Here is a 26,551-nt window from a genome sequence, read left to right as displayed (position 1 = left end):
ATGCGGGGGTTTGTCTTTTCAGTTTTGAGCGAATGCTGTCATCTATCCACGTTTTCTGGTTTGGGTAGGTTTTAATAGTCACAATGGGTACAACATCTCCTATACACTTCTGGATAAATTCAGTCACCATATCCGTGTATTCGTCAATGTTATTCGTCAATGTTATTCCCGGAACATATCCCAGTCTGCGTGATCAAAACAATCTTGAAGCATGGATTCCGATTGGTCAGACCAGCGTTGAATAGACCTTAGCATGGATACTTCTTGTTTGAGTTTATACCTATAGGAAGGGAGGAGCAAAATGGATTTGTGATCAGATTTGCCAAATGGAGGGCGGGGGAGGGCCTTTTAGGCATTTAGAAAAGTTGACCAGAGCGAGTACAACAGTCAATGTGATGGTAGAACTTCGGTAGCGAAGTTCTACCGTACTATAAGTCCACTCCGAATACCTCTTCTACACTGGCGGTTTTGGAGCAGCCTCTGGAATAAGTTAAATTGCCCTGGGGGGTACGAACAAAGGATATCATTTGGGAAATTCGAATTCCTGGTCGTAATGCTGGTGAGTTACCGCCACTCTGATATCCCAACAAAAATTTCCGGCTGAATGTAATAACACAAAAAACACTCTGGAGTAATAATGTAAGAAATAACACACACAACAACAAAAAACCTGCGAAGTTGCTTAGGAGCTAGGAGCAGAGCTGCCATATCTGTCTGCACCATTGTATACACACACAGGAGTAATCCACTCAGTGTCCGTCGCCCTGTTTTAGTTGACTGACATGAAGTAGAGTGAATATTTTTCACACCTCGCTTTAAGATGCAGTCTAAATAAGAGAAAGGGGGCTGGCAGGTAGGATTTACTCTCTCCCTGTCTCTGGTCCACACTCCAGTACAGTAGGTGGCAGGAATGCTCCATAACGTTGGATAACAACCACCGATAAATCCCACAAACGAAGAAGAACACCACCACCACCACCACCACCACCATCATCACCACCACCACCACCCCTCATCGGATATGTCAAATGAACATGGACCCATATGAAACGTCAGCACAGTGAGTGTAGGAGCAGTTTACGTATTGATGTTAGCGAGCTAGCCTAGTAAAATACAGTCCAGACATAGAAATAAATTTGTCGTAAAGCAGTATATTTGTAGAGTTATTACATTGGGAAACGGTAGAGTTTATATTCGTTGCAGAGAATACGTTTAACGCAATGGACTTCACTTGGATTTTTTTACTTTCTCGAAGTTCATGCGGTAAGAGATTCCATTGATTAGATAGCTACTGTTAGCTAGAGGGTAACAGTAACCAAAACAGCGTCAGCTATACTAGTGAGCCATCTTCATTGTTGAAACCATCTGTCTTTTCATGATCAAGTCGTTAACTAAACGGGGACTGACGGATTTCTTAAATCTCGAAATATTTACAGAATGATAATGAACTATTCAGCTAGCTATCTAGTTGGCAAACTGCTAACCGTAGCTAACTTGAAGCGAGCAGCCATTGCCAACACTGTGAGTAGCTAGCTGCCATAGCTAGCTACATCGTCTCTCATATTGTCATCCAGCTAAAATATCATTAGCCTCTTTTAGATGTCTCTTTTAGCAAACGTACTAGTTAAACCTGCTGTCACGTATCTGTCAACTGATCTGGTGACATGACAAATCATAAGAGCGGCACAAAAGGACTATCTGCAACTGCAAGTTTTTCCAACTACCAGGAAACATGCATCACTCACTATATCCTCATTCCACATCTCTAATATGAATTGTCTTCATGCTGATTACTGTGACACTCTCTCTGTTGTCTGTTTCAGATTGAAAGAGGAATGACAATGACAGTTCCCTTGCCTGTGAGAGGAGGCTACACTGGAATACAGCTGTTCTGTGACCAAAACAAGGGACCTTGAAGGACCACAGCCTGTGTGACAGAGGACTTGCATTGTGAAGCTTTTGGGGAGAGTAGCAGGCAGTACACTTGTGTAAAGAAATACTAAGGCAAGGTGGAGATGTTTGCCAAACTGAAAAAGAAGATTGCTGAGGAGGCAGCCACAGCCCCCCGGACCGGAGTCCGCATGCCTCGGTCCTATAGCAAAGAGTCCATTACGTCAGTGGGGGCAGACTCGGGGGATGATTTTGTAAGTACCCGTTTTGTTACCTCACTGTCACTCTGTCCATGCCAGTCATCTTTTGAACCCACCAAGAGTAGTTGGTCACATGACACGAAACACAATCACACACGATTCTGTTCGCTTAAGAAGTTTTCCAGAGCTATTCTATAAAGGATGCATCATGGAAGATAAGAGAGGTTTCCTTTAAACGATTACTTTTGGCCTCTAATTTTAATTGGCTTTAACTTTGCACTTATGAAACACAAACAATGATAATTTTATCCTGTACACTCGTTCAATTCACCATAGGCTATTGTATTATTATATTACAGTTTTCTCTGTGTTTAGAGATATTCTGAGGCCCCTCCCAGACAGTAATGTCCCAGGCCCTCCATTAGTGTTTCTCTCTGTGGCCTGGTAAGAGCATTTCAGTGGCCCTCTCCTATGTAATGGAGCCCCTGGGACTGTCATGATGCTGTAAGTCACTACCATATACATGGAGCATATCAGATATCCCCTGTACCGTGATGTCAATAGCCCTGAATTTTATGAGATCAATATCTAATAATGGCTTTATGAATTTCAGCAAAATTGTAGGCCTAATGTACAAGACTTACATTATGCAGAGCCAGGGAAAGAGCAGTAAAGTAATTTGCTGCATTTTTAAGTTTGGTGTAATTGTCCTTTATTAACGAGTAGCCCTGCCTATATTTTGATGACATTGCCTTTTGGATTATGAGCTGGGTCTGTGAGTCAGCTAGCTTATTGTTATATGGTTGGGTGTGTCTGGAGATTGGCATCCAGAAGCCAGTGGATGCCACGGTTTAGTGTAAATATACGAGTACGATACGACCGCTCTTTTGTAAATGATGACATGAATTCTAAAATTGTAGGCGCAAACCTGTGTAACCTGAAGCCATGCTCGGTTGTCAGCTCTGCAATGCTCTGTTCACTTGATGACACACACAATGTTTATTTTCTCTTTTGGAGAAGGTAGCTTAACATACTATATGTTGAGACAATTCAGGTTACATTTTCATTAGGCTAATCAGTAATAATTGTGATGGTGTTATACCACATTGCACTGTTAAACACATCATTTATATTCAGAATATCATGTATTAGGCACTGGAAAATCTTCTTTTGTTGATGTTATTGGAAATGCATCATAAGTGTTAATCAGTTCAGTGGTAATTTTACACTTCCCCACGGCTACAATTATGAATAAAGTGGCTCATCTTACAGGGTTACCCAGATCCAGTCTTCTGGGGCTGATGTGTATTTAAGTCAAGAAGGTCAAATCACCTGGTAGACTATCCCTTGTCAAATTTGTAGTAGAATCGGGATGACATCAAGCTAACGTAAACACACTCGTAGCCATGAGTTAGGTACCGATGATATGACATGTTGTTGTTATAGGAATAATGGACTGGAGCCTGGCCTGTAGGCCTTGGCTGGCATGAACAATTCACTTTTGTGTGGGTGGGAAGGGGGTGTATGATGGGGTGCGATTCTATGTATGTTGTGTCAATTTATGTATTTATATGGAAGCAGCAGCACTCTTTAATTGTCCAAGTCAAATTTCCCCTTGGACAATAAAGTACATCTTATTGTATACTAAACATTAAGAACACTGCTCTTTCCATGTCATAGACTGACTAGGTGAAAGCTATGATCCCTTATTGATGTCACTTGTTAAATCCACATCAATCAGTGTAGATGAAGGGGAGGATACAGGTTAAAGAAGCATTTTGAAGCCTTGAGACAAATGAGACATGGATTGTGTATGTGTGCTATTCAGAGGGTGAATGGGCAAGACAACATTTAAGTGCCTTTGAATGGGGTATGGTAGTAAACTCAGCAAAAAAAGAAACATCCTCTCACTGTCAACTGTGTTTATTTTCAGGAAACTTAACATGTGTAAATATTTGTATGAACATAAGATTCAACAACTGAGACATACACTGAACAAGTTCCACAGACATGTGACTAACCTAAATGGAATAATGTGTCCCTGAACAAAGGGGGGGTCAAAATCAAAAGTAACAGTCAGTGTCTGTTGTGGCCACCAGCTGCATTAAGTACTCCAGTGCATCTCCTCCTCACGGACTGCATCTGATTTGCCAGTTCTCGCTGTGCGATGTTACCCCACTCTTCCACCAAGGCACCTGAAAGTTCCAGAACATTTCTGGGGGGAATGGCCCTAGCCCTCACCCTCCGATCCAACAGGTCCCAGACGTTCTCAATGGGATTGAGATCCGGGCTCTTTGCTGGCCATGGCAGAACACTGACATTCCTGTATTGCAGGAAATCATTGTCATGCTGGAAGGTCAAGTCAGGATGAGACTGCAGGAAGGGTACCGCACGAGGGAGGAGGATGTCTTCCCTGTAATGCACAGCGTTGAGATTGCCTGCAATGACAACAAGCTCAGTCCGATGATGCTGTGACACACCGCCCCAGACCATGATGGATCCTCCATCTCCAAACCCTCCACCTCCGATCCCGCTCCAGAGTACAGGCCTCGGTGCAATGCTCATTCCTTTGACGATAAACGCAAATCCGACCATCACCCCTGGTGAGACAAAACCGTGACTCGTCAATGAATAGCACTTTTTGCCAGTCCTGTTTGGTCCAGCGACGGTGGGTTTGTGCCAATAGGCGACATTGTTGCTGGTGATGTCTGGTGAGGACCTGCCTTACAACAGGCCTACAAGCCCTCAGTCCAGCCTCTCTCAGCCTATTGCAGACAGTCTGAGCACTGATGGAGGGATTGTGCGTTCCTGGTGTAACTCTGGCAGTTGTTGTTGCCATCCTGTACCTGTCCCGCAGGTGTGCTGTTCGGATGTACCGATCCTGTGCAGGTGTTGTTACACGTGGTCTGCCACTGCGAGGACGATCAGCTGTCCATCCTGTCTCCCTGTAGCGCTGTCTTAGGCGTCTCACAGAACGGACATAGCAATTTATTGCCCTGGCCACATCTGCAGTCCTTTCAGCATGCCTAAGGCACTTTCACGAAGATGAGCAGGGACCCTGGGCATCTTTCTTTGGGTGTTTTTCAGAGTCAGTAGAAAGGCCTCTTTAGTGTCCTAAGTTTTTATAACTGTGACCTTAATTGCCTACCATCTGTAAGCTGTTAGTGTCTTAATGACCGTTGCACAGGTGCATGTTCATCAATTGTTTATGGTTAATTTAACAAGCATGGGAAACAGTGTTTAAACGGTTTACAATGAAGATCTGTGAAGTAATTTGGATTTTTACGAATTATATTTGAAAGACAGGGCCCTGAAAAGGGGACGTTTCTTTTTTTGCTGAGTTTAGGTTCCAGGCACACCAGTTTGTGTTGAACTGCAATGCTGCTGAGTTTTTCACGCTCAACAGTTTCCCGTGTGGATCAAGAATAGTCCACCTCGCAAAGGACATCCAGCCAGCTGTGCGACGCATTGGAGTCAACAAGGGCCAGCATGCCTGTGGAACACTTTCAACACCTTGTAGAGTCCATGCACCGACGAAATTAGTCTGTTTTGAGGGCAAAAGGGAGGGGGGCCAACTCAATATTAGGAATGTGCTCCTAATGTTTGGTATAGTCCGTGTTGATCTTCTCAGTGTGATATTTCATAGACTCTACAACCCACAGCGTATTTGTTTCTAGTACCTGCTGACCCATTACTATGGAAGCTCCAGTGTGACCTGCTGAGTTGCTGTGCTGATGAGGATCCCTCTGTTCTGTGTGTTTGTTTTGACCTCTAGGCCTCTGATGGCAGTAGCTCCAGGGACGACCTCTCCTCCCAGATCCTCAGAAGGAATGATCAGATTCGCAAGCTGGAGGCCAAACTATCAGGTAAGACATGTCTGTATTGAGCCAGTATAAACAGAGTAGGATGAGGTGGCCATCTAAGATTAGTTTTGCATTTCCCCATTCAATAGTTAAAGTTAGGTTTGGATAAGCTGATTCTAGATCTGTGTCTAATGTACTTAGAAACAACTTCTACCCAGAGCAGTTCACTCAGGTCAATGGTCACATAACCCACGGGTGATGTCTGGTTTCAGACCTCCAAGGTTTTTGTTCTCAACACTGACCCTCATAAGGTATGATGGGGGTAACTCTTACAATTTCTTTATTCTTTACCACATTCCCATTCGGTGAACATTAAGAGCAAATGCCATGGCTTTTAGTTTACCTTTGGGGGTTCTGTGTGTCTTCTCTCCCAGATTAGTGTGATAGCTACTCCTCCCTCAGATGTGGTGTGTGTGTGTGACCCCTTAGAAGAGGTTAAAAGTTGCACGTCCTCATGCAGCGTCTTAACCAGGATGGATTTCTCATCTAAGAAAATCATTGTTTTCTTTCCTTTTGTATGCCTCCTCCTCCCTGTCCCTTTACCCTCATCCACCTATCCCCCTTTCCTGGGTGTGTGTGTACTTGTGTGTTTCTGTGATGTTGGCATCCCATCACCCCACCTCCTGCCAATAGACTACGCTGAGCAGCTCCGACTTATGCAGAAGACCAAGGACAAGCTTGAAATTGCATTAGAAAAACATCAGGATTGTACGTACCTTTATTCTCCTCCCATTTTGCTTCCTTTCTGTCTCATTTGTTTGTCTGCTGGATGGGGTAATGGTCACCCTAAGCACCATCAGTCGCTCGCGGAGGGGTTGAGAATCATGCTGTCACTTCTATAGATTTCCATATAAACAAATAAATTGATGAAACCAAGGACTTACATGCTTGTTCATATAGAATTGTTTATAAATGTTTGTGGCACTCAGCAGCGTTACAGTTCTTGACACAAACCGGTGCGCCTGGCACCTACTACCATATCCCATTCAAAGGCACTTAAATCTTTTGTCTTGTCCATCCACCCTCTAAATGACACGCATACACAATCCATGTCTCCAATTATCTCAAGCCTTAAAAATCTGTCTTTAACCTGTCTCCTCCCCTTCATCTTTACTGATTTGAAGTGGATTTAACAAGTGACATCAGTAAGGGATCATAGCTTTCACCTGGATTCACCTGGTCAGTCTGTCATGAAGAGAGCACGTGTTCTTAATGTTTTGTATACTCCGTGTAAGTCCGTGTGGGAAGTCTCTGTTGGCCATGCTTAGATGCACAGCTTGCCTTTGCTTCTGGGGAACACTTAGTTTGGCATACTGGACACATTCTATGGTCAATTTTACCACCCTTTCACAGCTAGCAGCTACTAACCACTGACAATTCCACAACCCGCTGTTTGAACCGAGCCATCTTTGGCTAGCCTGTTGTGTTCATCCTCTTTCTGTCTGTCTGTCTTTCACTATCCAGCCTCCATGAGGAAACTGCAGGACCAGAATGAGACTCACCAGGCCAATAGAGCCAAAATGGCCGAAGGCATGGCTTTGGCACTGGACAAGAAGGATCAGGTGAGCATCATATCCTTTGCACTACAAGGCATTAATTTGTGTGTGTTTATACTTAGATGAATTCCTGTCTTTGTCTGTAGGAATGGATGGAAAGGATATCTACCCTGGAGCAGGTACGCTAACATCTAAACTGCATTCCAACATCTAACAAAAGTTATAGGTTCTCATTCACCCAGTCAGTCTTTGCATGTGTAAATGAGAGATCTAACTGGGGGTCATCCTGTCTGTTCCTCAGGAGAAAGCGTCTCTGTCTGTGAGGCTAGATGAGATGATGGAGCAGAGCCTTACTCTGTTCCAGAAGAGGGATGACCTGGACGAGCTGGAGGGCTTCCAGCAGCAGGAGCTCGCCAAAGTCAAACACATGGTACACACTCCGGACAACAAGGTCCCACTGTCTAACTCTAACCCACCCACCACATTGCGTGTATGAGGAAAGTCAAACGTAGACTTGGCAGTTTGTGCTTTATCTGTCTGCCTATTCTGATTCAAGCTGTAGCTGTGTCAGTAATGATCCATCACAAGTCTTCCTATTACCCTAGACAATAATTGTATTTCAACATTTGTTATAGTGAACTCCTTTCTGTGGTTGATTCTGTTATGTTATGGTAGTTACTGAGTAAGGAGGAGCAGCTGGTCCAGCAGGAGCGAGTGCTCCAGCAGAAGGGTGCCGAGCTGCAGATGGCCAAGAAGGGTCTGGCCGAAGCCCAGGAGCAGCTGCGGGTTCTGGGAGAGGAGCATCAGGAAAGTTGCAGGCTCAACACGGAGCAGGAGATGGAGAGGTAAGGACAGGACACAGAGATTGCCTTGATAATGTCATGAATTCAGTAGTTGGAGAGATGCTGGTCTTGATGACTGAAAGTAATGACCTTACTCATTGTAGAGCTTGCCCCCCTCACCTCTTTTCTATAAGGGAGAGTTAGTATGCCCATTCTTTTGATGAAGTCTGCCTGTTTTCTTCTGGGTTGTCTGTGGTTTTGGTGGTTGTCTAACAGTACAGGGTGTGTGTGGTCTCCTTTAGAGAGGAGCTGCTGGAGGTCAGGGAGGAGGCTGAGAAGAAGATTACTGAGCTGGAGGGCAGAGGCCAGAACCTGCAGAAGGTCATCCAACAGGTATCTGAAGACTTCCAGAAGGTGAGCCCTCTAACCCAGAGAGAAATCCTTTACCAAAATCCTTTCACTGTATTGAAATGGTACAGATTTGTAATGACAGCATATGAATACGGTAAACTAAATGTGATAATATTTGATAAAATATTTCAGATTTAGTGATCTAATTGTGTATGTTCTCAGTCGCGGAGCGCGGCAGCAGCTGTAGAGAAGTCTCTCCGTACGTTACAAATGGAGAACAATGCCCTGAAGCTGCAGCAACACAAAGTAAGACCAGACCACCATGTAGCTACCTATATCTACCCCCTATTCGTTCTCCTCACCCTGCCCTGTGGAGGGAGGTACAGTATGCTGTGTATTGACCCAATCCTCTCTATCCTTGCTGTGGTCCCCAGGCTGCAATGACTGATGAGGACAAGGAGCGTGTGCTGCTGGACCTGCAGGAGAAGATCTCCTCTCTGGAGAGACGTCTGCATGGTAACCTGAGTGAAGATGAGCTCCTCCAGGAGCTTCTCAAAGAGGTAACTTAAACAGTCAGATAATCCTAAAGACAGAGGGACTCCAGTGGAATTAGGTTAAAGAAGATACCACAGAGAATGGTGATTCATTTCTTAGCTCCTTTTTCCTGATGTGTAGAAGTCCACTCTGGAGCAGAGGCTGGAGGACACGAGAGTTGAGCTGCTGGAGGCACGCACCAACCATGCAGACACGGTTAGCTCTTTGGAGACTCAGGTAAACAGTCCTCTCTCTACCTCTTCATCAGCATGATATACTTCTTCACATTCCACTGGCTTAGATGCTCCATTAGGTAACAGTAATACATGAAAAACTGTATGAACTCATCTGTTAAGCATATTGTATCTCAACTCCCCCAGATATCCAGACTCAACAACAATGTGACTGAACTACAGACCCTGCTACGACACAAGGACGACTCTTCCAAGAACTACAGAGAGAGAACGGACGCACAGGTAGGAGAACAGGCACACACTGGTGGGAGAGAACAATGTAAGAATTTAAGACCTGTGCTCTCTCTCTACCTTCAGTCTCTCACACAGCCCCATGTCTCTGTCTCAGATAGCAGGTCTGGAACAGCAGGTGCAGGAGAGCAATGAGAGGCTCAAGAACACTGAGCAGCAGATCTCTGACAAACAAGCACATCTAGACAAACTGGTAAATAAATGTCAGATTACGGGGAAAGATGCTCTACCACCACTGTTCATGGATTAAGTTGAACATGAGGCTGGAGCAAATGCGGTTAAATTGTATTTATTTTCTTTAGACTGAGTATGCTTTTAATGTGTGATGTTAAGACGGCCCTCTCTCATGTGGTCCCTCCCCCAGCAGGCAGAGTGGAGTGTGGAGAGGGACAGTCTGCAGCAGCAGGTGTCTGCAGAGCGGCAACAGGGCCAGGAGAGGGCAGGTCGGCTGGAGGAGCAGCTCACTGCACTACAGACAGAGAGAGACACCGAACACACCTCTGCCCAAGCCAGGATTGTGAGTTACAGTTCTCAGCTCTCACATCCTCTGTACATTTTAATTCACAAAACTGTTCTAAGTGAAATGTGCTGCGTAGTTTTGTAACCTGAATATTAAAGTCAACTGTATCTTTGGTATTTGATCATTTCTATGCAGATTTTGATCAGTTTATCCATTGGTCGCTGTGGATTGTTAATTGTCCATTATCGGTTGCCATGTCATTTATCTCTGCTACAGGGCTGGCATGAAAGTGGACTCTCAAACAAGGCCATCAATTTTTTATCTATTGATATTGGACTGTGTTCCTATGCATTCTAATTTCTGCTTTTCTTTCTCAAACATCCCTTTGTCTCTGCTTCTCTCTCCCTCACCAACCACTCTCTCGCTCTCTCTCGCTCTGTCTCTCTCGCTCCCTCACCCATCTGTGTTGTATTTCCCAGAGTGAGTTGGAGCAAGAGAGAACGTCTCTGCTGAGGGGGAGGGATAAAGCTGACGTTGCTCTGAGGAGGCAGGCAGAGGGGCTGGAGCAGGCCAGGGTCAGACACACTTCCTGCTTTATATTAGGCAGTCAGTTGAAAACAGGAAGTCACAGATTTCCTGAAGAAACAAGATATTTTTAAAATTAAATTGCGTTCTTCAGTCACTCCAGATGTTTTGCATACTGTGCCACACCATTTCTATGAGAACTGCATTCCTACATTACAACTCCCCCAAAATTGTCCTGTTGCCTGTACAAACGGGGTAATGATGTCCCTATATGTGTCCCCAGTCAGAGCTGAGCAGCAGGCAGACTGTGAGTGTGGAGATAGCCATGGCTCTGGAGGACACCAGGAGACAGAAGGAGGTGCTCCAACTACAGGTCTGGAGATGCATGATACATATTTACTCTCACAGCATACATTTTTACTGTACTCTTTGAAATAACAAACAGGATTCTTTACACTGTGTTGGAACGAGGTTTGAAACAATTGCAGATGCATTTTCCTTAACGCCCATAGTGCCTGAGTATGATTATCTGTTACAAAGCCATGAATTCAGCTTGTGTTGATTATGTGCTCGTAAATAGATGATAATGTTACTGTCTCCTTTTCCAGGTAGGAGAGATGATGGCGTCACTTCAAACAACATCGCAGGAACTGGCCCACGTCACTGAGCAGCTGAAGCGGAAAGAAGAGGAACTCCAAACACTTCGCAATGGTAAACACTTTCTCTGTCCACAGGTGCCCTTTTCCTCCATCTCCCATGCTATGTAAATTCAGAAGTTGTAGTGTTTGTCTGATGTTCCCTTCCACGCTATTTGTTTTTCAGAGCTGCAGAGTGCCCAGAGCTCCCTGTCCCAGCTGCAAGAGGAGACAGAGGGGCTGCAGGCAGCAGCCCAGGAGAGGCAGGAGGAGAAGGACAGCCAGCTGGTCAGCTTGAGGCAGGAGCTCCTAACCCAGAATGAGCAGTTGGACTCCTGCCAGTTACGGGTCAGAACACACACGGGGAGCACAGCCATTAAGCTTTTAACTCACATACTGTACATAAGTTGTTGATTGACTTTGCCTGCTTTGTCTGACTGTGCCTCTGTGTGTGTCTGTGTCCCTCCCAGGTATCGGAGCTAGAGGTAGAGACTCTGACGTTGCAGCAGACTCCAGAGCTGTGTGAACTGGACCAGAATGGGACTGTGACGGTGGATGACCTGGACCACATGCAGAAGGCCAACCGAGACCTGGAGCAGCAGCTCAGTGACAAGAACAAGGTCAGTACTGGATGAGCCAGAAACCATGATCACCACACAGGCATGGTCAGATAATTAATGCTTGTCTGAAATAGCTGGAGCAGGACCATTTCATTATTCCTGTGTGTTTTAGGTGCTGTTATTGATTGGATGACTGTTGCTTTACAGACCATTAAGCAGCTGCAGCAGAGACTAGCAGAGCTAAAGAGGACCTTGCAGAAGGAGCTGGTGAGACATTTAGATAACTTAGTATGGGTATATTTAAATCAAATTAATTTTTGTTCAGTTCATTAAAATATTGTTTTGTTTGATGGTTTGTGTCTGTGTTTCTGGTGCAGAAGCTGAAACCTGAAACAGAGTCCGATGGGAAAGAGAGGGCCCAAGAAGGGAGAGGAGAGAGGCAAGAGAGGCCAGACAGAATCTTTACAGAGCTCACTCTAGGCCCGGCCCCGGGCCCAAACACCACTGTCACCAACACATCTGATCTCAATGACTCACGAGAGATCAACTTTGAGTACCTCAAACACGTGGTGCTAAAATTCATGTCATCCAGAGAGGCTGAGGTGAGAGCAGTCCACCTGGTCCCTGTTACAGCTAGGCCATATACACAGCTAGGCCATATACACAGCTAGGCCATATACACAGCTAGGCCATATACACAGCTAGGCCATATAGACAGCTAGGCCATATACACAGCTAGGCCATATACACAGCTAGGCCATATACACAGCTAGGCCATATACACAGCTAGGCCATATAGACAGCTAGGCCATATAGACAGCTAGGCCATATACACAGCTAGGCCATATACACAGCTAGGCCATATACACAGCTAGGCCATATAGACAGCTAGGCCATATAGACAGCTAGGCCATATACACAGCTAGGCCATATACACTGAGTGTACAAAACATTAAGAACACATGCTTTTTCCAGGTGAATCCAGGTGAAAGCTATGATCCCTTATTGATGTCACTTGTTAAATCCACTTTAATCTGTGTAGATGAAGGGGAGGAGACAGGTCAAATATGTATTTTTAATGCTTGAGTGGCGCAGCGGGCTAAGACACTGCATCTCGGTGCAAGAGGTGTCACTACAGTCCCTGGTTCGAATCAGGGCTGTATCACATCCGGCCGTAATTGGGAGTCCCATAGGGCGGTGCACAATTGGCCTAGCGTCGTCCGTGTTTGGCCGGGGTAGGTCGTCATTGTAAATAAGAATTTGTTTTTAACTGACTTGCCCAGTTAAATAAATTGAGACATGGATTGTGTATGTGTACCATTCAGAGGGTGAATGGGCTAGACAAAATATTAATGCCTTTGAACAGGGTATGGTTGTAGTTGCCAGGTGTACCAGTTTGTGTCAAGAACTGCAATGCTGCTGGGTTTTTCACACTCAACAGTTTCCCGAACACTTTCAACACCTTGTAGAGTCCATGCCCTGGCGAATTTAGGCTGTTCTGAGGGGAAAAAGGGGGTGCAACTCAATATTTAAGATGGTGCTCCTAATATTTGGTATACTCTGTGTATACAGTCAGTTTATTAGGTACACCACCCCATTCACGAAAATGGATCGCTCCCACAGACAGTGAGTCACGTTGCCTTGGTTTGCTATATAAAGCAGGCAGACGGGCGTCGAGGCATTCAGTTACTGTTCGATTCAACGTTAGAATGGGCAAAATTAGTGACTTAAGCGACTTTGAGCATGGTAAGATCGATGGTGCCAGGCGCGCCAGATTCAACTGACAAGTGACTGTGCTAGATGGGTGTACCTAATACAATTCCTGGTGAGTGTATCTGATGTCTATGGTCATGGATGAAGTCTAAATCTCTCTGTATCTTAGGCCTATCAGCTGATCAGAGCAGTGTCTGTGTTGCTGAACTTCACTGGTGAGGAAGAAGACATGTTGAAGCAGACTCTGGAGTACAAGGTGGCTTTCTCCTTTCACACCTCGTTTCCCTGAAACTCATGTCAAATGAATGGATGTTATGGCCTGAACCACAGTCAGTGTGTATCACATGAAATAGGCCATGACCCTATTTTGTCCTCAAATGTTCTCATTTCTTAAATGTGCGAGCTATCTGTTGTTTCTTTTAGAATGACTTAAGCTGCATCTGGAGGGAAATTGTTATTTTTATAGAGGATACTATAACATTCAAACCCATGTTTTGCTACCAATAGACCCTTTACCAGTTGTAATACTAGTTTTAGTAGTCCAATGATATTTCATTTGATATAATTGTAACTAACTATCGCTGTATTTTTCAGATGTCCTGGTTTGGATCCAAGCCTTCTCTGAAAGGTATTGTCCGGCCATCAGTTTCAGGGGCACCTGCTCACTGGAGCTGAGGGGACCGAGAGAGGAAGAGGGGACAGACACACACGTTACTTTTATCATGCGTTTGCATGACTTCTCCCACCACTGTGGCAACCAAATGAACACTGTAAAGAGAACACAACCCAAGCTTTAAAATGGTTTCTGACATGACACAGATTCCTATGTACTGTAGCTCCTCAAACTCTCATGCAAACTTTTTTTCTTCTTCATCTTCAAGAGAAAAGAGTGGCTCTACAATGACTTAGAAGGGCAAAGTCTTGATAATGTGGTCTGCTTTTTTTTTTTTTTGGGGGGGGGGGGGGTTTATTTAGAAGTAAAATGGTTAAAGCAGACATGGTGTTGACCCATTTGATAAATGTTAACCTTAAGAGAAACCCTCCTCCCTCCCCTTGGAATGAGGTTAACATTAGATCTAGCTCTGTCATGGACACAGAACAAGTACACTACATTACTAAAAGTATGTGGACATCTGCTTGTCTAACATCTCATTCCAAATTCATGGGCATTAATATGGAGTTGGTCCCCCCTTTGCTGCTATAACAGCCTCTACTCTTCTGGGAAGGCTTTCCACTAGACGTTGGAACATTGACACCGGGGACTTGCTTCCAATTCATACAAAAGGTGTTCGATGGGGTTGAGATCAGGGCTCTGTGCAGGCCAGTCAAGTTCTTCCACACCGATCTCAACAAAAATGTTCTGTATGGACCTCATCTTGGGCATGTGGGCATTGTCATGCTGGAACAGGAAAGGGCCTTTTCCAAATTGTTGCCACAAAGTTGGAAGCACAGAATCGTCTAGAATGTAATTGTATGCTGTAGCATTAAGATATCCCTTCACTGGAACTAAGGGGCTTAGCCCGAACCATGAAAAACAGCCCCAGACCATTATTCCTCCTTCACCAAACTTACAGTTGGCACTATGCATCAAGGCAGGTAGTGTTCTCCTGGCATCTGCCAAACCCAGATTGGTCCGTCGGACTGCCAGGTGGTGAAGCGTAATTCACTATAGCATTTCTACTAGTCCAGAGTCCAATGGCGGCAAGCTTTACACCACTCCAACCAAAGCTTGGCATTGCGCATAGTGATCTTAGGCTTGAGCGTGTGGCTGCTCGGTCGTGGGAACTCATTTCATGAAGCTTCCAACGAACAGTTTATTGTGCTGACGTTGATTCCAGAAGCAGTTTGGAACTTGGTAGTGAGTGATGCAACCCGAGGACAAACGAGTGCTCACGTTGATTCCAGAAGCAGTTTGGAACTTGGTAGTGAGTGATGCAACCCGAGGACAAACGAGTTTACACGCCATGCGCTTCAGCACTCGGTGGTCCTCTTCTGTGAGTTTGTGTGGCTCAATGTACTCAATTTGATACATGTCAGCAACGGGTGTGGCTGAAATAGCCGAATCCACTCATTTGTAGGGGTGTCCTCATACTTTTAGGTATATATGGTGTATGTCTTATTCTCCAGGTGTTAAGAGTGGGATGGGTCAGGCCTACCAGACTGTCACAACTCTTTTTGACAGAGAAGATTATTTATGTCTCTGTGCTCCAATGTTTTTTCTTTAATTTAGACATAGAAAACGGTATTTACTGCCGATGACTACCTATGGCAGGGTTCCCCAAATAGGGGTCCATGGGCCGAATTTGGCCTGCGTGTGGTTTTATTTGGCCCCAAATGTTTTCTGAGCAAAAATGCTATTTTTTATATATTTTTTTGTATTGTTGGACATAAGGCTGTAAAAACGTCAGGAAATCAGTTCCAAGCTATTTTAATTTTGGACATCTGTTCCCAAATATCTTCCTGAAATGATTGTTGTAATCTAAAATTCTTTCTGTTTGGGATTCTTGCGGTCAATTTGAAGTCTACAAATATTTGTAATTATGTTCCAGCCCCCTGACCATCCAAAAAAATGAGCCTGCGGCTAGATCCAGTTGATGATCCCTTCTCTATGGTTGGGAAAGAGATATTGTGGAATTGTGAGTGCATGATAACAAGAACCTTGAAAATTCTACCATCCCAATCAACCCCTCTTCAGTTGAATGGAACGCCCAAAGATTTCTGATGGACCCTTCACAACAGTCTTTAATTTGGTTCTTTCCATTAAAAATATAACTTCAGATGGCTTATGAAGGAATAATCCATGTTAAAATCAGAACTTGTGATGTCTCTGAAGGGGAGGTGAGAGTCATACATCAATGTCTTTGATATCAATGGAGGAAATCTACGTCATGTAGACAGGAGAGGAGTACTTTTTAAATATGTTAAATAATTATTGAAAGCTATCTAAATCAGAATTATCGACGGATGTGCTCTACCTTTACCTGCCTTGTGTTTGTGTAAATGACAGTACATTCCATGTCTATTTATATATGATAACTGTACATATGCATTGAGAACTTTATAAATCACTGGGTGTAAAATAATTTTGTTTGACCTCTTGCAGTATTTTACACCATGTTTTACCTGTCTGTCCATGTAGCCAGTCTTGGCTTGATGTTCTGTCTCACTGTTCATTGACATCCTGTCAGAACTAAGTGACCATTTGTGTGAGCTTACAATGTGAGGGCATTAACAATGTACTGGAGGAAAGACCCTTTAATACAGTATGCATGCCTTATAGCAAAATGCATTGGTTTTCTGCAGAGGGAAAACCTGTCTCCTTACATTCTGAATAGAATGTGAACCATATTAATGGCTAAGATGTGAGGCAGCAACACAGCAGTCTGCACTCTGAATTCTACTCCCATATCATGTGAGGAATATCCATCTGTCTGGTTACATTACAGTACTGTAGAATTTGATGTCACATTCATTGGGTTTGTGCGGTCAGTCAACTGTGGGGCTGGGAGGTCGAAGAGGAAGGTGACAATGATGCATTGTGTGAACAAGGTCCTCCCCGTCTTTAAACTTCTGTCAAAATGGACACGGTCTACATTCAATGTCAAAACACCACACTGTGTTAAGTGACCTGCTATTGAATAGTATCTGGTACCACAAATTTAGTATAATTCCATAGAACTACAATAATATCACATCACAGGTGGCTATGACTCTACTGCAAGGTCACCATTTTTTCACTTCTGTTTGATTCCGCTATGTGTGGCTAACTGGTTTTTAACAAACAATCTAATAAATCACAACAGATTCTATTAATTCTCATTTTAACAAGTGCTACCACTACAAATTATTTTATTTTGTTTTGTCTTCATTTCTTGTTAATAAATAAATGTTAAAAAGCATAAAGGTTTGTTTTCATTACTTTTTCTTGGGGACATGTTTTTTGGGTCTTTCCACGTGATTCTAAGCAGAGATGCAGCAGAACAAAGTAAGTAACAATAATTCCCAACTGAATCCACTGAGTGGCGCTGTGGGCATTTTCACCGATACGCAACAAAAGGAACGCCTCGGACCGGAAGATAGCTTCTGAGCTAACACGTTGTCGGTCTTTCTTTTCCTGTGGCAGCAACGAGGAACATGGTGAGAGGCTCGCGTCTTTCGTTCAATTCATAAAAAATGCGCTGTCTAGTCCACATAAAACGACCACAGTTGATAACATCCATGAGCATAAATATCTTGTCTTGCCACTTGTTTGTGACTGCTCAAGAGAGGTCCTTCATCTGTCACTTACCACCATAATAACCGAACGCGAGCAAGCTAAAAGCTACCGCTACTAGCAAATGCATGGAGGTCTAGTTAGCAACGTCGGCTATCAAACATGTCTAGTTATACTACTTGCAAATGAAATGGTTGTTCGCTAAATAACTAGTAACGTCGGTGAACTTTCAAAAATTTCAGAACAATGCTTTCGATGTAGTTAACGTATGTTGCCACTTAGAATAGTTATATTCATTTTCAGCCCACGTTCAAAATGGGTAGTTCGCTGGCTACGTAACGTTACATTTTCAAAGATAACTTAATGAATATATTTAGATGTATCCCCGTTTGTCAATCTTCACAGGGCAAGATCAAGGCTAGAGATCTGCGGGGCAAGAAGAAGGAGGAGCTGCTCAAGCAGCTAGATGACCTGAAGGTAGAGCTGTCCCAGCTCCGTGTAGCCAAGGTTACTGGTGGAGCTGCCTCCAAGCTCTCCAAGATGTGAGTATTATTTGGACTGCATAAATGGTAATTAAGAGTTTGGCCTGGGTCCTGAGTGGGCTGTCACACAATCTATGGCTACATCATGGTGGAGAAATTAGTGGGTTCTCAGTTGTAATCTGAGTAAGGCGATGGGTAAGTTCTATTATTGAATTGGTATGTAGAGATTTGTCACTGAAGATGGCATTCCTTCAATTGTGTAGGCAACTCCACGCACATTTACACTGGGGGATAAAAAGAACGACAAGTCCCGTGTGTGTCACGAATGTTGAATATAATTATATTGAAACTTACTCTGCCGATTGTCTGTGGTGTTGGTCCTTCAAGTGGTCAAAATGTGAGGTTAAATATCCCCAGCAAAGTATTATTAAACAGAATTCAGACACGGGTCTGTGTGGCAATCGAGATGTGCACGTGTCTTCAGTCATGAGTAAACAAGACTGAAGTACATGCATTTGATGCATACTACCATGGTTTTGTGCATGTCAGGCGATAGATATTCCTGTGGATATTGTCTCAAATTTTGAGCAACTAAAGTACCACGCACATAGACAAACCGGTAGAGCAAGTTCAAATGTAATTAGATTCAATATTCAGGCTTGAAATTTAAATCTCCACGATTTTGCAGTGTTTTGTTTAACTGTATACCAATAATTGGTATTCAATTTGTATTTATTAGTCAACGTATTTAGGTGTAGTAGAGAAATAAAATGTGGCTCTCTTTTTGCTCATCTCAGGCACCCTTTAAGTTGAGGCTTCTTATCCTTGCATTTTAATTAACCCTTATTTTTGGTTCTGTTTCCTCTAGCTGTGTCGTCCGCAAGTCCATCGCCCGCGTTCTGACTGTCATCAACCAGACGCAGAAGGAGAACCTGAGGAAATTCTACAAGGTAAGAGCAATGCCATCCATACACGCGTATTTAACAAATCCGTTAAGCAAAACAGAACCTGCTGATGAACAGTCAAAAGCAATGGGCAGGCCACAACATCGGCTGTCGTATTCTGTTCATTTCCCAATGATTCTACATGTTGACTGGCCACTGTTCATCAATACCCAACAGGGGATCTACTGCGCATGGTGCGGGTTATGGTGTCTTGTCAACATGTTAAACATTCTGCAGATTAGTTTGCAATGTGACCCATGTAACCTCAATATTTGAGAACTAGGATGCGTGCCAACCCTGACTATTCAGCCCATTTAAGTGCTGAAGACCATAATTGAACAAAATGCAATAGCAGCAACAGTTCTGATTTTTAGTATTGGTTTAAATGTCCATGTAGTGTTTATTTTAATTTGATTGTTAATGTAATTTCAGGGTAAAAAGTACAAGCCCCTGGATCTGAGACCCAGGAAGACCCGTGCCATCCGCAGGAGACTTAACAAGCATGAGGAGTCTCTCAGAACCAAGAAGATGCAGAGGAAGGAACGCCTGTATTCCATTCGCAAATTTGCTGTCAAGGCTTAAGGCTGTTTCTCTTGTACAAATAAATTGACTAAAAAGAGAAGTATGTTGTCGTCTGTAAAGGGGTGGCACTCCAAATTGTGAATCATTGGTGTGGTAATATATCTGCTTCAGTGAGCAGGTGGAATATTGATTGCAAACATTTAGAGTAATTATTTGGTGTCATTTTATATCCGCTTTGCAATGTTAATATGCACTGATAAGGGATGTTTATGTATGCTGACGAGGATCCTGTTGTGCTAGAAAATGCTCTTGGTTGGAATTGGGACAGCAGCAATGCCTTTGCTAAAATACTGATCTAAAGAATGTTGTATTTCATAGGACTGTAAAGACCTGTGGCATGTATTCATTGACAAGGGCGCAACTTTGGTTTTAGAAGTGGGGGACAAAAAAAATAAAATCCAGTCGGATGAACACTCCAAACAGCCTACCCAACCACTCGGCGGTGTCCACGTGGTTCTAAAAGCACACCGTTGCCTAGTTTTGATTCACAATCCAATTATAAAATGGGTGTCCTCAATGACGGTTGCGCCCCTGCATATTGGTTTGTGTACTTGAGGTACGAAGTGATGATGAAAGGAATCCTAGGGCTATGTGAACAAGCGTGGTACTGTACTTCCTGTCTTATCCATCTATTTATTGTATGTGCAATATCTTTCTAATACTCAGATTGAAGTAGGTAGGAAAAAAAATGTTTTTGGGACCAGGAAACTTGGAAGGTTGTTGGGGAAACGTCAGACATTTGTCTGCAAGGACAACATGCATCCCACACCTGTCTTGTATAGTGCACTGTTTTCCATTTTGACTTTGGTAAGTCTCTTGAAATGTGTCCTGTCGGTCGTCCAATAAAGACCACGCAGCAGATATTACAGCTGGCCATAAAATATAATTTAATGTCATCTGGACAGCTTTGGGAACATGTAACTGATTTCATGTGTTCAGGAGATAACATTTGTTTGCAGATCCACACATTTTAAATCTCTAAGCATATTGCCAAATTCACTTGGAACATACCAGTACTTGACCCTAATTGCACCGGTTTGTAATGGGAGATGGGTTAACACAGGGCATATTAGGCTAGTGGCAAGGCCTCCACAATTTTAAGATGCCCTTACCTGAGGTAAAACAATGTTTTTTCAAATCTTTAAATTCTTCCATTTATGAAATGTAAAATATTTATAATTTTATTACAAAAGTGGTTCAATTGATGGATACTGTGAGATCCCCTAAACTCTCAAAGTGCAGAATAATGGCTGGGGAGAGGATGGGCCATTTAAGTTCATTGCAAGCTCTGATGTTGCTGAAATTTGATGTAGCCAGTTGTCTGCACTACACAAAATAAACAATAGGATATCTTAATGCATATTGGAAATATATACCCCTTAATGCAGAGATACTATAGGCAGAAATATAAACTATGAATGTAAGTATTGTGAAATGTAAAGAGAACATTGGTTTAATCACCAGAACACAAATCTTTGCCATTTAGTTGTTTTAACCAGTTAATTCAATAGCAAGCAATGCAAGATATGTGTTTAAAATTGCCCTTAGAAGTGCTGAAAGTAATATGCTACAGTACAGTAGATTACAGTTTTCACATTAGGCAATGCACTTACATTACCCAACAAAATGGACATAAAAACTAACATTTCCATAATATCTTTCCAATGTTTAATTAAAGGTGTGATCAATGAACACATCCTCTACAATCATTCATGCAAAAAAACATTTTTCAGATATAATTGCAACATAGGTGTACTGTCTGTACTCAAATGTAAGAAATTAAATGCATTTGTCCATAAATTCTCATCCACATTACAGTGAATGTCCTCATTGTTCATGCACTGTGGGAAAATGTTTTGGCATGGCAAATCCAAGCTTGACATTGGTCTGCATTGACGTCGTCGCATGCATCATCCATGGCCAGAAGGAGGGTGGCACGCTCATGGGGATGGTGATCGTACACCTTCCATCTCCATACTGAAAAAAAAATCTCAATAGTGTTGAAGAAAGGAGAGTATGGGGGTTTCGGGTCCTGAACCAGGGATGGGCCTGAAACCTGACATTGTCCCACACAATGACATAGGTGACCCCTTCACCTTGGCAGGCCTGCTCAATTTATTTGAGAAACACAATGTGTGCAGCGTTGTAGGATCCAAGTTATGGCCGATATCCTATCACGCCATCTTCAGAGATCGCTGCGCACATGGAGATGTTTCCCCACGTTGCCCAGGCACTTAGACGGTCGCCCGTTGGCCGATGAGGTTCTGCCCACGTTGCCCAGGCACTTAGACAGTCGCCCGTTGGCCGATGAGGTTCTGCCCACGTTGCCCAGGCACTTAGACGGTCGCCCGTTGGCCGATGAGGTTCTGCCCACGTTGCCCAGGCACTTAGACGGTCGCCCGTTGGCCGATGAGGTTCTGCCCACGTTGCCCAGGCACTTAGACGGTCGCCCGTTGGCTGATGAGGTTCTGCCCACGTTGCCCAGGCACTTAGACGGTCGCCCGTTGGCCAATGAGGTTCTGCCCACAGCGTCGAGTTTTGGCCATATTGAAGGCCGCTTCATCAACGAAGATATACTTGTGATAGTTCACAGCAGCATCAAGCACCACCCTCTGGTTAGTTATTTTTACAGTATTGTTCCAATATGATATTGTGAAGGAGCCTATGCTTCACCCGGTCATTGTTTCTCTCAAAAGGCACTAGGTAAATGTGTTTCATAGGTATCTGGTGCCTCTTCAAAAGGCAGGTGATTGTTGGTAGGCTGATGGATGCCACATTGGCAAAGGTGTAAAGCGCATATCCTGCAGACTTGCCAGTTTTCTTGGTGAAATGTTCTCATGATCGAATTGACAGTGATCTTTTCAGATTGGGGTGAACTAATCTGGCAGCCTCTGACATGGTAAATCCTCTGTTTACCAAATGGTCAACGACGATGGCCCGGACAACAGTTCCCTGCCGTCTGCCTGTCTCTCTCTGATGTCCACCTTTTTGACAGGGCCCATGCCCACCTCTTTGACGGGGCCCATGCCCACCTCTTTGACGGGGCCCATGCCCACCTCTTTGACGGGGCCCTTGTCCATGAGCTCTTTGATTTCGTCCTTCACACACAACCTTTTATATGGTGACTAATTGCGGTTACCACTGTTAAATCAATTAGCATTAACAAGTAGTCATTATGTATGGTTATATATCATACATATCATTTAGATGTTTATAGTTTACAAACACACATATTTCTATAGTTCTCAAAATCCTTATACAGTAGGTCTGTAGCAGTTTGGGTCAAGAGTGTGTCCCCCTTTGAAGAGGGGGAGGACCGCAGCTGCTCTCCAATCTTTTGGAATCTCAGACGACACGAAAGAGAGGTTGAACAGGCTAGTAATAGGGGTTACAACAATTTCTGCAAATAATTTAAAAAAGAGAGGGTCCAGATTGTCTAGCCCGGCTGATTTGTAGGGGTCCAGATTTTGCAGCTCTTTCAGAACATCAGCTAACTGGATTTGGGAGAAGGAGAAATGGGGAGGCTTGGGCGAGTTGCTGTGGGGGGTGCAGGGCTCTTGACCGGGGTAGGGGTAGCCAGGTGGAAAGCATGGCCAGCCGTAGAATTATTACAAGTCAGCCATATCGGCAATGTTTTTTTAAAAGGCATTAAATGAGGCTGAATGAACTGTTTCGCTGCCGAACAAGGCTCCGCTGATAGCCAGGTTTAGCAGGGGAAAGGTGTTGGGACTCTACTGTTGGGACAGCTTTATGTAGGCCCTAACAGTTTGTGGGAACCGTTTGTCACCGTTATAGTGCAATTAATGTATTGTTTAGTGTTGTGCTGTGTAGTGGCTTTTCTGGCATGCATCCCACATTTACTCTAGAATGCATGTACATAGTCCACCACGAGGGGGCAAAATGTATCCACACATACTTTGATGTAACTAGGGCATAGGGCCTACTACTGTAAGGTATCAACCAAAGTAAGGTAGTAAGTAATGTTATTTGTGCCAGTGTGACATTTGGATAAGGAAAGCTGAAATAAGGGGCTCCGGGAATAGGCATTACTAAGTCAGTAGCTTAAGGAATTTGATTTGCCAGAATTTTCCACTGCTCTGCTTATACGGCGATGGGAAAAGTCTCAGCTGCTGGCCATGGCACACAGAAACAGTGAGATTGAACAAAATATTATGTGATTCCCATCCATTTGCTGTTTTCTATGGAATACATGTGTCTCTTGTTTCAGTTCTGTATTCGCTACACCATTATTTTAATGTTGTTTATATTATGTCTGAAGGGATCTGGACAATTTAAGAAACCAGTCATGACATGGACACAGTGCCCTTTTGTTTGTGATCTATTTGCATACTTTCATGATATCTCATATGATAAGATGAGCCAGGTCTCTGTTAGCCCAGAGCTAAGTGTGTAATATATATGTACAGTGCATTCGAAAAGTTTTCAGACCCCTTTTTCCACATTTTGTTACATTACAGCGTTATTCTAAAATGTATTAAAACGTCCCCCCCCCCCCCCCCCCCATTAATCTACACACAATACCCCGTACTGAGAAAGCAAAAAATGTTTTTTAGACATTTTTGCAAGTGTAAAATAATAAACATCTGAAATATCACATTTACATAAGTCTTCTTGGGTGTGACGCTACAAGCTTGGCACACCTGTATTTGGGGAGTTTCTCCCATTCTTCTCTGCAGATCCTCTCAAGCTCTATCAGGTTGGATGGGGAGCGTCGCTGCACAGCTATTTTCAGGTCTCTCCAGAGATGTTCGATCAGGTTCAAGTCCGGGCTCTGGCTGGGCTACTCAAGGACATTCCGAGACTTTTCCCAAAGCCACTCCAGCGTTGTCTTGGCTGTGTGCTTGGGGTCCTTGTCCTGTTGGAATGCTGCCACCACCATGCTTCACCGTAGGGATAGTGCCAGGTTTCCTACAGATGTGACTCGTGGAATTCAGGTCAAAGAGTTCAATCTTGGTTTCATCAGACCATAGAATCTTGTTTCTCATGGTCTGAAAGTCCTTTAGGAGCCTTTTGGCAAACTCCAAGTTGGCTGTCATGTGCCTTTTACTGAGGAGTGGCTTCTGTCTGGCCACTTTACCATAAAGGCCTGATTGGTGGAGTGCTGCAGAGATGATTGTCCTTCTGGAATGTTCTCCCGTCTCCACAGAGGGACTCTGGAGCTCTGTCAGAGTGACCATCTGGTTCTTGGTCACCTCCCTGACCAAAGCCCTTCTCACCCGATTTTTCAGTTTGGCCAGGGGGCAAGCTCTGGGAAGAGTCTTGGTGGTTCCAAACTTCTTCCATTCAAGAATGATGGAGGCCACTGTGTTCTTGGGGACCTTCAATGCTGCAGAAATGTTTTGGTAACCTTTCCCAGATCTGTGCTTCGACACAATCCTGTCTCAGAGCTCTATGGACAATTCCTTCGAACTCATGGCTTGACTTTTGCCCTAACATGCACTGTCTACTGTGGGACTGTATATACAGTGGGCCAATTGTGCAAGTTCTCCCACTTAAAAAGATGAGAGAGGCCTGTAATTTTCATCATTGGTACACTTCAACTATGACAGACAAAATGAGAAGAAAAAATCCAGAAAATCACATTGTAGGATTTCTAATGAATTTATTTGCAAATTATGGTGGAAAATAAGTATTTGGTCAATAACTAAAGTTTATCTCAATACTTTGTTATATACACTTTGTTGGCAATGACAGGGTTCAAAAGTTTTCTGTAAGTCTGTAAGTCTTCACAAGGTTTTCACACACTGTTGCTGGTATTTTGGCCCATTCCTCCATGCAGATCTCCTCTAGAGCAGTGAAGTTTTGGGGCTGTTGCTGGGCAACACGGACTTTCAACTCCCTCCAAAGATTTTCTATGGGGTTGAGATCTGGAGACTGGCTAGGCCACTCCAGGACCTTGAAATGCTTCTTACGAAGCCACTCCTTCGTTGCCCGGGCGGTGTGTTTGGGATCATTGTCATGCTGAAAGACCCAGCCACGTTTCATATTCAATGCCCTTGCTGATGGAAGGAGGTTTTCACTCAAAATCTCACGATACATGGCCCCATTCATTCTTTCCTTTACACGGATAGGTCATCCTGGTCCCTTTGCAGAAAAACAGCCCCAAAGCATGATGTTTCCACCCCCATGCTTCACAGTAGGTATGGTGTTCTTTGGATGCAACTCAGCATTCTTTGTCCTCCAAACACGACGAGTTGAGTTTTTACCAAAAAGTTATATTTTGGTTTCATCTGACCATATGACATTCTCCCAATCTTCTTCTGGCTCATCCAAATGCTCTCTAGCAAACTTCAGACGGGCCTGGACATGTACTGGCTTATGCAGGGGGACACGTCTGGCACTGCAGGATTTGAGTCCCTGGCGGCGTAGTGTGTTACTGATGGTAGGCTTTGTTACTTTGGTCTCAGCTCTCTGCAGGTCATTCACTAGGTCCCCCCGTGTGGTTCTGGGATTTTTGCTCACCATTCTTGTGATCATTTTGACCCCACGGGGTGAGATCTTGCGTGGAGCCCCAGATCGAGGGAGATTATCAGTGGTCTTGTATGTCTTCCATTTACTAATAATTGCTCCCACAGTTGATTTCTTCAAACCAAGCTGCTTACCTATTGCAGATTCAGTCTTCCCAGCCTGGTGCAGGTCTACAATTTTGTTTCTGGTGTCCTTTGACAGCTCTTTGGTCTTGGCCATAGTGGAGTTTGGAGTGTGACTGTTTTAGGTTGTGGACAGGTGTATTTTATACTGATAACAAGTTCAAACAGGTGCCATTAATACAGGTAACGAGTGGAGGACAGAGGAGCCACTTAAAGAAGAAGTTA

General features: G+C 43.8%; 2 protein-coding genes across 3 annotated transcripts; both read left to right on the top strand.

The window, feature by feature from the left end:
• The first annotated feature begins 955 nt into the window (after positions 1 to 955).
• Positions 956 to 17,397, top strand: LOC110525493 (golgin subfamily A member 1). 2 transcript variants are annotated; one of them, XM_021605629.3, is made up of 24 exons: positions 956 to 1,263; positions 1,824 to 2,144; positions 5,866 to 5,956; positions 6,587 to 6,661; positions 7,418 to 7,515; positions 7,596 to 7,628; positions 7,751 to 7,879; positions 8,125 to 8,294; positions 8,534 to 8,645; positions 8,805 to 8,888; positions 9,017 to 9,142; positions 9,258 to 9,353; positions 9,497 to 9,592; positions 9,699 to 9,794; positions 9,969 to 10,118; positions 10,541 to 10,636; positions 10,870 to 10,959; positions 11,195 to 11,297; positions 11,409 to 11,569; positions 11,692 to 11,841; positions 11,989 to 12,048; positions 12,159 to 12,383; positions 13,664 to 13,750; positions 14,089 to 17,397. In XM_021605629.3, exons 2-24 carry the CDS (start codon positions 2,016 to 2,018, stop codon positions 14,167 to 14,169), a joined length of 2,538 nt encoding a protein of 845 aa, XP_021461304.3. In that variant the 5' UTR covers positions 956 to 1,263; positions 1,824 to 2,015; the 3' UTR covers positions 14,170 to 17,397. The 2 variants fall into 2 exon arrangements, with proteins under 2 accessions (XP_021461304.3, XP_021461302.3); XM_021605627.3 differs by having other exon boundaries at positions 9,966 to 10,118.
• A 142-nt stretch (positions 17,398 to 17,539) lies between these two features.
• LOC110525492 (large ribosomal subunit protein uL29) lies at positions 17,540 to 19,755 on the top strand. Its single transcript, XM_021605626.3, has 4 exons — positions 17,540 to 17,631; positions 18,113 to 18,249; positions 19,058 to 19,139; positions 19,566 to 19,755. Exons 1-4 carry the CDS (start codon positions 17,629 to 17,631, stop codon positions 19,713 to 19,715), a joined length of 372 nt encoding a protein of 123 aa, XP_021461301.1. The 5' UTR covers positions 17,540 to 17,628; the 3' UTR covers positions 19,716 to 19,755.
• The last annotated feature ends 6,796 nt before the right edge of the window (positions 19,756 to 26,551 follow it).

Source organism: Oncorhynchus mykiss, chromosome 6 (assembly GCF_057628025.1).
Source record: "Oncorhynchus mykiss isolate SJ-2025 chromosome 6, ASM5762802v1, whole genome shotgun sequence".
Classification (NCBI taxonomy): domain Eukaryota; kingdom Metazoa; phylum Chordata; class Actinopteri; order Salmoniformes; family Salmonidae; genus Oncorhynchus; species Oncorhynchus mykiss.
The sequence above is the reverse complement of the archived record's forward strand: the minus strand, read 5'-3'. Positions and strand labels throughout refer to the sequence as shown.

Coding starts and splice junctions, on each gene's coding strand:
- LOC110525493 (XM_021605627.3), top strand. CDS start 2,016: ATGTTTGCCAAACTGAAAAAGAAGATTGCTGAGGAGGCAGCCACAGCC. Junction 9,593..9,698: donor GAGAGAGAACGGACGCACAG/GTAGGAGAACAG, acceptor TCTCTGTCTCAG/ATAGCAGGTCTGGAACAGCA. Junction 11,298..11,408: donor ACTCCAAACACTTCGCAATG/GTAAACACTTTC, acceptor TTTGTTTTTCAG/AGCTGCAGAGTGCCCAGAGC.
- LOC110525492 (XM_021605626.3), top strand. Junction 18,250..19,057: donor GCCTCCAAGCTCTCCAAGAT/GTGAGTATTATT, acceptor TGTTTCCTCTAG/CTGTGTCGTCCGCAAGTCCA. Junction 19,140..19,565: donor ACCTGAGGAAATTCTACAAG/GTAAGAGCAATG, acceptor ATGTAATTTCAG/GGTAAAAAGTACAAGCCCCT.